This window comes from Mytilus galloprovincialis, chromosome 9 (assembly GCF_965363235.1).
Source record: "Mytilus galloprovincialis chromosome 9, xbMytGall1.hap1.1, whole genome shotgun sequence".
Lineage (NCBI taxonomy): Eukaryota > Metazoa > Mollusca > Bivalvia > Mytilida > Mytilidae > Mytilus > Mytilus galloprovincialis.
Window position 1 is genome coordinate 16,217,339 of NC_134846.1, and position 13,522 is coordinate 16,230,860.

General features: G+C 31.7%; 1 protein-coding gene across 1 annotated transcript; it reads left to right on the plus strand.

Moving 5' to 3' along the window:
• The first annotated feature begins 521 nt into the window (after positions 1 to 521).
• LOC143046659 (E3 ubiquitin-protein ligase DZIP3-like) lies at positions 522 to 4,457 on the plus strand. Its single transcript, XM_076219777.1, has 4 exons — positions 522 to 702; positions 1,303 to 1,582; positions 2,465 to 2,694; positions 4,120 to 4,457. The coding sequence occupies exons 2-4, from the start codon at positions 1,369 to 1,371 to the stop codon at positions 4,417 to 4,419; spliced, it is 744 nt and encodes a 247-aa protein (XP_076075892.1). The 5' UTR covers positions 522 to 702; positions 1,303 to 1,368; the 3' UTR covers positions 4,420 to 4,457.
• Positions 4,458 to 13,522: the final 9,065 nt, after the last annotated feature.

The window sequence follows — 13,522 nt, forward strand, 5'->3', positions numbered from 1 at the left end:
CTGCAAGATTAACCTATCTGTATGCAATTTCCTGAAATCCCAATGTTTAAAATTGCATGTTTTTTTTCATTCTTCAAACATTGCAATAATAAATGCACGTCCTAATTTCTTCATTAAAGGTATCATATTACACAGAAAAGTTGTTTTGAAGTGCAACATCCAATTTCAATTTATTTTAGCTGAATTGGAAAACAATGATACATGTACTCATAAAAATTTTGCATTTTTTAAATTTTCCTCCAATATATGTTTATATGCATTATACTATCAATTTATCATGAATGCATAACAAATGAAAAATATAGATCTTGATATAATTCATGAATATGGTGTTAAATATTTATATATCATATTTATGTTTATATTCAATCTTCTGTAGAATAAATGAACAGTCATAAAAACACACAAAAAAATGATGCCGTTCTTGATATGTTGAGTATAGATAAGATATTTGCAGTTATCGTCCCTAAGAATATAGGGAAATCCCATGACACATGATCGACACGGTTGGTATGGTTGCAATCTATAATTAACATCAATGAACTCAATTTACGTTAAGTTTCACAAGCTCATCTGTTAATCTTTATAAAGGGTGTATATATATATAGTGTAGTTTAGAGACTAGATGTGCAATAGTGGCGATTTAATTGCACACACTTGTTGGTGGAAGGAAACAAAGGACAATGCTTATTTACATTTAAAGTAAGTCTACTTTCGTTTCTAAATAGATAATTTAGTACACAATTTAAACCTTATATGTAAACTTAAAAACTGTCCAGTTGAAAATAATAAGTATTCCACTGTGTTAACATCTTTAAAAAAAACAGTTTGTTTTTATTACAGTATTTAGTTATATTTAAAGAAAAGAAGAAATAGTTATATTTACTGAATTAACTGCAGACCTGTTTGTTTAGTTGATGTTTACTAAAGACACAATACAAATAATAATTATATTTGCAGAAAATGTAATCCTTTCAATTTATATTTGTTTAGACAATTTTTGAAAGTCACATTTTTGACGAAAGTAAAAACCCTTTCTTAAAATCTTACAGCTGACAGACAAGGTCACATGAACAAAAAAACTCAATTCAAAATAACTTTTTGGACCTGAATTTAATTGGCGCTCAATTAAAACAAACAAACATGTGGCTGCAAGTAAAACTAGAAAAGACCATAGCTATTTGAAAAAAAAGTTTACATTTAGTGATGTTTATATCCTGTTCGCTTCTGTTTCATTGGCTCACTGTTTTGAGGTTTAGACTAGTCTTTCTGCATTGTAACATTTCCCCTTTTTTCAAATAGGCATGTACCCTGAAGAAGCAATGATATAGTTTTCTATTACCAACAAACAAATTCTGTTTTAAAAACATGGCACCTCTTTCTGAAGAAGAGGAGAACTATTTTCGATTAGCGTTGTTACTGAAAGGAGTGGCACCTAGAGCAGTTCGTACTTTGTTTGACAGAGAATTGTCACCTACTCATCTGCCTTCAACACTGAATAAAAACTACAACCATCTTTATGACTTGAAATCTAAGAGAATTGTGAACCAGGTTCAATGGAATCTTTTGTTTCCGAGAAATGGTATGTATTTACGTAATTACAGAAAATGCGTAAAATAAGATTTTAAAAAGGGACATTCAAACTCATAGATCGAAAACAAACTGACAACACCATGGCTAAAAGAAAGAAAAAAGCAGAAATATAATAGTACACAAGACACAACAAAATAAACAATAGCTAAGACTAAGCAATACGAACCCCACCAAACACTTTGGTGATCAATCTCATGTTATCCGGAAGGGTAAGTAGGTTAGCTCCACATGTGGCATTCAATATTTGGTCTTTTTTTATTGTTTTATACATACATGTAATAGATGTTTACGTTGGTTCATTTCTGTTTCCATTCCCTAGATGTATAACATGCATAAGGGAGCAACAATGATTTTATGCAAGTTATTTTTCACAATTGCCTTTTTGAGTCGTATATTACTAAATAGATATTAGTATATATAAAAAAATGTATTTACAAACTGAAAGGTGCTGATTCATTTCGATTTTACTAGCATAACAAATTTTATATATGATTATTTACCCAATGAAGTATGAAATATAATCCTCCAGAAAACGATTTGCCTTCAAGATGCATTAACATTTTACATTTCACTTTAGCTTCCTGAGACAATGATTTTTTAAAAACGTTTTCGTCAAACCTTTGAAAGAAGAAGATATAAGTAGAAGACTAATGCAATGTAAATGATAGTTGAAGTTCTTGAAAATTTTGCAAAATTTTAACTCAAAACAAGTCGGTATGTTCTTTACATTATTGGAATCATTTTTTTTACTAATACAATCAATGTAAATATAACGTATGCTAAATATTGAAAACTGATGAGTGAAATATTACAGCATATTACATTTCAACACTGATTCAGAACTAGAAGTGAAACAATTTCAATATTACAGGGGTTCCTGATTCCAAAACCTTCGACGTAACATTGATGTTCTGTTTGATCAGAAACTTGACATCTGTAATTCCTCCCATCAAGGGATTTGATAGTCTGCCACTATCACAGGAGACAACTCCAGGACCTGATCTAGCAAGGATAAAATATTACAGGAACAAAATAGCTCACCATGATCGTAATACGATAGACACTGCTTATTTCAATTCAGCATGGAGAGATATATCAGATGTAAGTGTGGGATTTATATTTATTTCATTGACTTTTCAAAAACAAACGAAAATAAGTCTAGAGTAAAGTAAGCGATTTTATTTGTTCATTTTCACTGACCTATTTTGATGAAATATTTACCATGTTTATTATGCAATCTTTTTATTTGTTATTTTACTATCCAGCATATATACCATCTGTGTTCAAAACATATTCAATTGGCTGTGATAGCTTGATTACCAACGAGAAAAAGAATAACATTATAGATAACTCAATGGTATAAACAATTAAAGGATTTTATATTGGCTTTGACAATGAAAAATGCTTCTACGTTAATGAAAGCTATGAAGACCCATGAATGGCATATAAGGAAACAATTTAAAAGAGAACCCGCCCAGTTTCATTCAAACTACAAAAATGAATAACAAAAACCTAATGTGTAAGACAGCTTTCTCCAACAAGGAATGAATTGCAAGATCCTGATTGTTATAAAATAATTAAATAAATAGCGAAAATACTTTTTAAGTTCAGTGAACTAATCTACCGATTGTCTTCCACACCTCTTGTAGGCTGTGGTAAAGTAATTATCTATGACAGCATGCTGTCTTTCCGTCCACTCGAAAAACAATATTGATCAGAGACCATTAAACAGATAACTTGAATGCCTGGCATGCATATTTATCATCAAATGTTCTTGAACATTCTTATTTAAATTGACAATGTTTTATAAAAGTTATCAGACTTTGACCAATTTAAGACAATAAAATGAAACGCAATGTTTCCTTGTACAATGATGTACATATATCTCTTTTAAACCTTTTTTCAGAATGCTCTAATACTTTGTAGTATTGTTTCCCATTATGTGTAGCTGACATTATTATAGCATCGTGCTTTATTGGTCATAATTTGAAATTAACTGTTTTACAAAACTGTTCGAATTTATTTTTTGAAATACGTTAGCTTTCTACCTCAGTTATAGATTACCTTACCTGAACATGTTTGTGGTAAAACTTTTAAAGATTTTTGGTTCTCAATTCCTTTCAACTGCGTACTCTATTTGGCCTTTTTAACCCTTTTTTAATGGAGCGTCCCTGTTCAGTCTTTTGTAGACGAAACTTTCGTCTGGCGCAAACACAAAATTTCAATCATAATACTATAAGACAGAAAGCTCTTATGCTTGCATTTTTTTTTTTTTTTTGTCACCATGTATCACTGAGCATATTTTACTGTCATTTTGTTCGAATATGAAGGTAATGCAGTTTGACATTTTTATTACAATTGTAGAACACACTCAAAAGCTCGAAATATACTTTTAAGTCAATCTATGTTGTAGTTGTACAATGTTATACTGTTAACCAAATTGATATTGTTTATTGAACATAGAAAATCTAGTTCATAATTGTTTAAAGAAATTAACATATCATACACTTAACAATGTATTTCTAGGCCATAGGTCGATTGGGAGGTCAAACAATGTATCATGAGTGTCAAGAGTTAAAGGTGAAAATTTTAGATCAGTCGGAGTCAGTTGAAAGCAAACAGTTATTAGAAGAGATGAAAGACCTGAGACTACGAATGACCAATTTGGAACAGGAACATTTAAGAGTGACAGTTAATGTTGGAGAGTTACAGGAATCCTACACTTTCAAAACTGAGTACCCTAAATCCATAGGGGCTGGATACACAAAAGTCAAACACGTTATGGAAGAGTTTATACCATGGAACATCAGAAGTAAAGTTTTCTAATTTCTTTATAAAGTGTAAAATAGAAAGAGAGAGGTGTGTACAAAAAGCAGGCAAAATTAATAAGTTGGTGTCTAGACTAAAATACTCACGAAACGATGAGACATAATATCGAGTCCATGTCTTCTAAATTATTTATTTTAGACTTTTTATAATTTAGATAAATGTGTAAATGTGTTATCTATCAAATTTTAGAATTGATTCCAATCGATGAAAATAAATTTGACAGCTAGTGCCTCTTTAATTGGTATCTGTTTGCCAATAAACAAAACAAATATCAGATCGACTTAACCATTTAACCATTCCTTGCTAAAATAAAGGTAACACTATTTTTAATACTTATGGCTTCTTAATTGTCACTGATTTATATTCATTACAACATTTGTTTCCAAATGCCAAGGCCAACTGAAGTGAACGACATACATTATTTTAATAGATCTTATAACATGTAGATACCAGAGCTTTTACAATCACGATGTCTCATTAAGAGCATTTTTGTCTCTAATTTTCAATACTTGATTCATTAAATGGAAAATACCACATCTTCTGTTTTATATAACACTTTTTCATTAAATGATGGAAAGATAAGAGCAGTACGCATATGACCACTACAACATGCATATTTGCTACAATTATATGCTAGGTTTAATACAAGGTTCACATTTTTTGTAATTTTTAAAACTTTTTAAAAAATGACAAATTATTTCTCATTATTAAGTCACCTTAAATTGTAAAAATATAAGAAAATTCAATTTGTCACTTAGTTTACCTGCTGTTATTTTGTTTGCATAAAGTGGTGTCTTCCCGATTGTCCCACTTTTTGAAATTACAGGTAAATAAGTAATAAAATTTTGTGGGACAATCGGGAATATGTTTGTGGGACAATTGGGAAGTTTAAATGTGGGACAATTGGGAATTGTTTTGATAGCAATTAATTTGTGTTTATAGTGTGTAGCAGTTAATTACAGCTTACTAATCAATGTAAGTTGTAAAACATGAAGACAAAATCTCATGAAAAATAATAATATTTACATATTTTATTTTGCACATAGTAGGTACGGTACAATTGAAGTATCATCAACCATGGAATATAATATGAAGTCATAACATATTTTAGACTTAGATGCATGATTTTTTAAATAGTTTATATTGACTTTGAACTAGCTGTCAGTAACTGCAAGTACTCTCAGATCTGTACTTAGTGTTTTTGTTGTGGGGATGCATAAGTAGCCGTCCACGAGTACTCTGTGTTTTTGTTAGGTGTATTTCTGCACGTACCCATCTGATGAGATAAGCTTTTTTCAACTAGTTTTTGTAGTTTATTCTTATGTCGTACTGCCGGGTACAACAATGTCCCAGGTTATTGAGAGGGATGGCACCTTCAAATAAGTTTAACCCGCCACATTCTGCTTGTGTCTGTCCCAAGTCAGGAGCCTGTAATTTAGTGGTTGACGTTTGTTGCTGTGTAACATATTTTTTTTTTCATTCATTATTTTCTACTTCACTTTATTGAGTTGATACTGGGGATATTTGAAAAAAAAACCTTAAATAGTGATTAGCCGTCTTCAATAGTGCAGAGAATGTCGTATTAATGTTCTCTGATTTCCCTAGTTAAATTGCAAAGACTAGTGGAAACATCTCTCTATCAACAAGTTTGTGTAGAGTGTAGAATGTAAATGAGTTTATATGTAAATGAGTTTATACTTCTTAATTTTTTTTTTTAAATTGCATACATTATTTCTAAATTTATTTAAAAATCCTTTAGAAAAAATGTTATTAAAATTACGGTATTGACATTTGTTTAATAAATAACGTACCATTGTTGATTTATTTCATAAATTTAATGATTTAAAAAACTTTTTTTCATTCTTTTATAAAATTAATATATTTGATGTGCAATAATTAATTCTTGTTTATTTAGCAAACAAACAACAGTTTCCTTGTTTATCTAAGAACATTTTACTTTATAAAATAATGTGGGACAATCAGAACTTTTCATGTGGGACAATCAGAACTCTAAAATTTTAAAAAGTGGGACAATCGGGAATAAACCCATAAAGTGTACAAGTCAGGTATAATCACCTGTCATGATTAATAGTTACAGGTAATCTACTTATTCAATTGTGCGACACTGATTCTCAAAATTATATGCACAAATTAAGTAGAATCAGTCATTTGGCATTTCGATTTGAGGAAATGTGTCTTTTACCTTCAAATATATAAACTTAAACTCTCATTTGATCTCACAGATACAGTTAAGTCGGCTCCATATCTTGACTAACATCTAGACATTGACAATGAGGGTCGGCTGAAAACAAAACTTTACGACACAAGAGATGATTTCAGCTTTCCAATTGTGAACTTTCTATTTCTAAGAAGCAACATTCCAGCAGCACCTGCATACGGGGTATATATCTCCCAATTGATACGATATACCCTTGCTTGCATTTCCTATCATGATTTTCTTGATAGAGGGTTGCTGCTCACAAGAAATCTATTAAACCAAGAGTTCCAAATGGTGAAGTTGAAATCATCCCTTCGTTAATTTTACGGACGTCATCACGAGTTGGTTGACCGTTATGGTGTAACCGTTTCACAAATGATATCGGATATGTTCCTTACGTCGTAACTACAACCCCCTTCCCTCTCATTAATGTCACCTCCCGAATTAGACTTTTTACAGGATTTGTTAGAACATAAGCAACACGACAGATGCTACATGTGGAGCAGGATCTGCTTACCCTTCCGGAGCACCTGAGATCACCCCTAATGTCTGGTGGGGTTTGTGTTTTATATTCTTAATTAGTTTTCGATGTTGTGTCATGTGTTCTTTTGTTTGTCTGTGTGTCTTTTTTTATATTTAGCCAGGCGTTGTCAGTTTAATTTTGAGTTACGAGTTTGACTGTCCCTCTGGTATCTTTCGTCCCTCTTTTGTATGACAGTCGCATATAATTCAATAATATTGCCAGACGTTTTTTATGAGTTGTACACACAATTATAATACTAAACTGATATATTAGTTATATTTACCTTTAACTTGTGTGAACCTATTGATAGTAGGAACACATCAACGCGGGATAATTTTGCTTACTAAAAAACAAAACGTTTAAGGTTTTGGCCCGTACTCAATACTGAAATACTTAGGCCGTGTTCACACCAAACGCTATGTACAGTAAACATGTTTACAATTAGTTTAATGTAATGGACACTGGTTTCACATTGAAATTGTTCACATCTATACACCTGGTTTAGTTACCTGTGCATATGTTTTGTTCACACTTATAAACTATATGTCATTTAAATGTTCATTACATACAATCGAATTAAAATTTCTTGGACAACTTTTCTAGCAGTGATGAAAGCCATTTTGATGATGTGCACATATTTTAAAGATACTAAAGATGTTTCGATTACCAGAGGCGGATGAAGGCATTTTTAAAATGCATGGCGTTCCAAACATTGATCGTCCAAAAAAGGGGGTTTCACCCCCAGAACCCGCCCCCCATCTGAATCCGCAACAATTACACAATAAATAACGTAGGCTGCAGCAGTGTGGTCACAAACGAAGAAAAAGGTTTGTGATGTTTAGGGTGTTTAAGTAATGCATTTATGAGTGAATCGATGATTGAGTTAAGACCAGTGGCAAATATTTATGTGTACGTCCAGTCAATTCGAGAAGACATTTTCTAATGAAATTTGTGTTTGGCAATGATGATGCTTTGAGTCTGCATCAGAAGTTAAGGGAATGACCATTCAACTTAAAAAAAAAGGGGGGGGGGGGTTCCATAAACAAATATTCTGTTCAATGAGGGGAAAAAATCTGAATGAAGATTTCCCCTTACCTTATAGTGGTAAATTTTGAACAAAAGTATTTGATTGATAGCTTTGAAAAAATATATAAAATTGTTCGTGTTATGCGCGAATTAAAAAATTCTGTGTCGAACATAAAAACCATGACCCCCTTCCCAGATGTGGTTAAATGGTTGCTCCCTTATAAGGCTACAGGTTTCTGGGATGATTAAGCATTCACCCACAAATTTATCCCAGCCACATTATTTAGGTTCATGTCCCAAGGCTGAAGCCTGTAGTTCAATGCTTGTCGGTCGTTCATTTCTGTCATCTTATTTTGTAAATTGTTTGTTATAATTTATGCAGTAAATTTTCAAACTTTAATTGTTTTATTGTTTTCATAACGGGTTCTTTCAGAGCCGACTATAATATATTGGTTCATCTCATTGTTGAAATACTTACGGTTGTCAAACAATACTCACATCCCTATATTTGAACATTGGTGGATAGTCTTCTTATTTCTTTTTTATCATTTTTCATCTCTATAAACCTTCTTAATATTGAAAGTACCAACCCTCCCCTTACCATATACAGTAGTGTAACGCCACAACACATGAACAAACTACGCAAAACAATTAAGAGAAAAACAAATATTAGAAACTGCCAAATATTACAATATTTTAACCGGCTCCTTCCTCGGGATTGGCATATATAGAATATGGCGGGAATAATTTCTTGTGCGGGTGTGAATTCTCTTACCTAGATCACGTGGAATTGTATTAATGCATCCAAAAAACAAAAAGTACATATATTAAAAGTACTTGTAGTTACTGACAACTACTACAAAGCCAATAACAACGAAAGAAAAAATGTCTGAAACTAAGACAAAAAAAAAAGCGATCAGTACACATATAACATTAATGTAAAGACAATACTAACATTCAGTAAACAACTTGACCTTTTGCAACTCCATTTTTAGTGCAAACAGTACCTTTTTTATATATACATTTTTTTAAATAAGTAACAGTTTTAGAACATAAGAATAAATCTAAAATCCTCATTGCTTTCAAGATTTACTTACATCTTACATTGACGCCTATTGGTCAAGATTGGTCTTTTGGTTCTATCAACATATCATTTTCTTACAAAATCTTGAAGGTAGACAGACATGAAACGATAAAAAATGTAATATTATTTCATGCTTGGAAATATTACTTATGTTTCCGATCGATTTCATTAATATTTAGATATATATATACTGAGTGCCAATGAAAACAAATTTTGTTTTTCCAAAAAATCTTATAATTTTTATTTTATTTATATTAGAACTTTGTATAGTTGGTTGAAAATGACTTTTAAGACAATTTTCGACAACTTTACGGTTGAGTGATTTTTGGAACAAATGCGAAGTAAGGGTTATTTTGAACGAACAAAAACCGAGTTCACCGCTTTTCAACATACGCACCATTTTCACGATTTTGTCATTTAAAGCTTGGCTAATGTCATGAATTTTCCCGCCCTTATTGTTAGGAAACTGCAATAAACATCTGAGTAAATGCCAGGACTTTCCGACAACCAGCGACATGCAGTTTTGGGCATGATCCAATGAAGCCTTTCACAGTATACAATTACGAGAAGACTGAAGTTGTAGCCTCTACAATAACCCAAATCATCCACAAATTCAACCAAAATGGATCATTTAATGATAAGCCACATCCCGGGGTACAAAAAGCAAGAAACGCTCAGCAAGACCGATAAATTTGGTCTTTCACATATCCGATATCGACTATGATGGCTGTCCAAATGTCAAAGAGTTCAATGGTGGTCACGGTAGAACCTTTGGAGCAATTCAGTTAAAAGCACCATTTGCGCAGAAATTGTTTAAGAGCACCACAGTCTTTCCTTATTGACATTTAAACGGCCGTCTGGCGTAAATATCGAATTCTGTAGACCAAAAATCATTCATTATGTACAAAAAACGTCAATTGTGGTTACATAGACATTTGGCACCCGCCTTGGCTAAAAGTCATGATTTTCGCCGGATTTTGGTCCGATCGACCAAATTTGCATCATATTTAACATGTTTTAGACGATGAAAACCACCTCCAATATCACAAAGTCAGCTTGAGTTTGCTTTGCGGGACAAGAGGAATAACATTTCTCGGGATCACATTAAACGTCCGGGATGATCAATTCCACGGCGCTGTCGAGATTGCGCTGCACCACGGGGTTGTAATATTTTTTGTTAGGACTGTTAGTTGATGATTCGACATCGGATGTTTCGTTTACCTATTGCGCCCGAAAGATTACAATACAACATTTTTGTTTGATATCGATCTATTGTTAAAATAGTTAATTTTCAAGAACAATTTATTTTGAGAGATTATCATTTCTTATATAAATTTTATTTTTGAAAAACCAAGTGTTGCGTTTTCATTGGCACTCAGTATATAAAGAGAGAGGTTATATTATTGTAATTGGAACATTTTTCATGTAACTTTTTATTGATATACCCCCTTGTTATTAATCAGTTCTTAATTTAATGTAACAAATGAATACTGTTATGACAATTCGTTTTTAATTTCAATACTGATAGGTAGCTTTTCAGATAATTAAATTTGTGTGTTTGTTTGTGCGTCTGGAAGTAAGTAGGTAAATTACAACTTCTGAATATTATAAACATGACTATACAGATCTTTACTGACTTTATGCACTGAAAGACTAACAATTGACGTGATCATATATTTTCTAACCTTTTTAGAGCTGTTCCAATCAAAAGGAATATTGTACATCTAAATTCACCTACGTATATATATTTTGAAGTTATACTTGTATAACAACATAGCAGTGGGATTTTTAGTGAACGAAAACAAAAGAAAATTCTTTCTTCTTATGATGTCGAGAAAGTCAATAATAAAACACTACCGTTGACGATACTGATCAAAAGTTATGTCTGAATAATAATTGTAACATTTAAAGAAACTCTTAGTCAAACTTTGTTATAAGAAATATATTTGATGTGTTATGTTCAGTATTTATTGAGATAATTGCTTGAGTAGCTAGAAGTTTTAAAACTGTCAATCGTCGCTGCATATTGATACAAAAAAAAAAAATGAAAAAAATCATGCACATACAAAATCAAAGATCTTTGGGTCACCAATTTTCTGAGTTTTTCTAAAGTAGTTATCTAGTTACAATTTTGTTCGTCACCCAAGTTATCGAGCACACCGGTCTGATCTTGTCACATATACATTCAATAGGTAACGTTTGTCTTTTATTGTAAAAAAACATTTAAATGTCTATCTGTGCAGGTTAAAAAATTAAAATGAATTATTCCTGTACATTAAGTATCTTTCTACTCTTTTCTTTACAATTTGAAGGAAAAGAAAAGGATGTCTCGAGTTTTGAACACGCATTAGCAGTCTTCTCGTTCTATTCAGATTCAATGTTTACATCAAGATAAAATAAATGTCTGTTTAATTTTGCTTTGTAACGTAATTTTAAAAGTGCAAATATTTGCTGCATATTAATCGGCCCCTTTGAAATGTTTCCCTTATCTGGCTGCATATATACACGAACAATTAGCATGTCCAAGACAGAAAAAAAATTGAAGTTAGTACTCCGGTAATTTTTTCGCATAGAAAGTTTTAAACCAATTTTACTCCAAGCATTTAAAGCCTGCTGTATTTGTCGTTTGCTGCTCAAGGAGAAAAATGATAACATTGAGTGGAAATTTTGATTTTCAATTGAATTTTTACCATTTACCAGAACGCTTTTCCGCGAAGCAATAATTGATAGCGTCCTTGCTAAAATTGGACAAACATTGATAAGATCTAGTATTCAATGTTAACAGGGGAGGTAATAGTTTCACTACATTTTTCACTGATAGTGTGGTGACTTCGAATGCAGAATTTCAAATTATGTAAATGTTTCTTTTTTTTTAATTCCATAGTGAAAAAAGGGTATGCCCATATAAGTCATTGATCGACAAGTACCACTGACTGCACAGGTTTTCTCTGAAATTCCCTAAACTAAAAAATATGTGGTTAAATCATATTATCACATCCTTGTAACAAAAGAGTGTCGAAATATATTAGAGGGACACTCAAACTCACATAGATCTAAAACAAACTGACAACGCCATGATAACCTATAAAAAATATATGATGTGCACAATTAAGATATTTGGGATATATATAATTGGACAACAACTCATTAAAACAGATTATTGTAAACTACATGTAATGTCATCCTGAACATGCATATAACACTTGCCACTGGAATTAAAGGAAACAACTAACTATAAAATATTGACACAAAAATGTATGTTACTGATATCAAATGATACTATGATTTACTCGAATTGATTCTTGCATTATTCTATTCCTTAAAATATAGGGAAAAAAATGATTTAAAAGTGAAGGTAATTATTTTTACATCTTATCTGCACCAAATGAGTATTCAGCAATGTATTTGAAGTTGTGCTCGAGGTCAAAATATTCGAAAAATAAAAATTTATTGATATAAAAGACATGAAGGATATTAAAAAACAAACAGGACAAACAGTTTAGCAGTAAACAATGGACCGACTATTTACAGCGAACTGCTTACACTTTTCAAATACATAGTACTTCATGAATTCTAAAGAAGAATTAAAACGCGTCACTGACATAAAAGAACAACGTACATGTATGTTGACGAAAAAATATTTTATTCATAATATATCCTATTATAAAAGTATTCACATACAATTGTATATATATTTTGTAGTAATTAAATACGATACTGGTGCCTTTCCTAGACTAAATCTACTGCAAACGAGATTACAAGACTTCAAGAAGTTGTCGGAGTGTTCATCATCTGAATCCTTACAGTCACCCTGTATACGTTTCGTTTGTAATGAAATGATTGCAAGTAACCTGAAAGACAACAACTACCAGTTTTCAGTAAATGGTAGCATTGGGGAATGTATTGAAAGCTTAGAAGATAATACTGATTGTCTTGTCGTCACTGTTTGTTTTATTGAAATTATTCAAACAGATGAACCTGGAAAAATTATGCTAAAGGTAAAGATTAACAACATTTTAAAACCTTAATGGACAATTGTAGCCAAGTTTGTTCACTGGTTCCGATTGGTTTGGCAGGCTTTACGGAATTTGCCCGTAAAATTTTTATAATCAATCGGGTCCAGGACCAATCCAGTCTATCTTATTATAATCCTTCGTAAGTAATTCTATTTTCTAGGTGCATAGATTTAGAGTAATTTAGAGCTGGTAAACTCAGTGTATGATAAATATGTTTGGTTAGGGAATACTTT

Coding starts and splice junctions, on each gene's coding strand:
- LOC143046659 (XM_076219777.1), top strand. CDS start 1,369: ATGGCACCTCTTTCTGAAGAAGAGGAGAACTATTTTCGATTAGCGTTG. Junction 1,583..2,464: donor TCTTTTGTTTCCGAGAAATG/GTATGTATTTAC, acceptor TCAATATTACAG/GGGTTCCTGATTCCAAAACC. Junction 2,695..4,119: donor CATGGAGAGATATATCAGAT/GTAAGTGTGGGA, acceptor ATGTATTTCTAG/GCCATAGGTCGATTGGGAGG.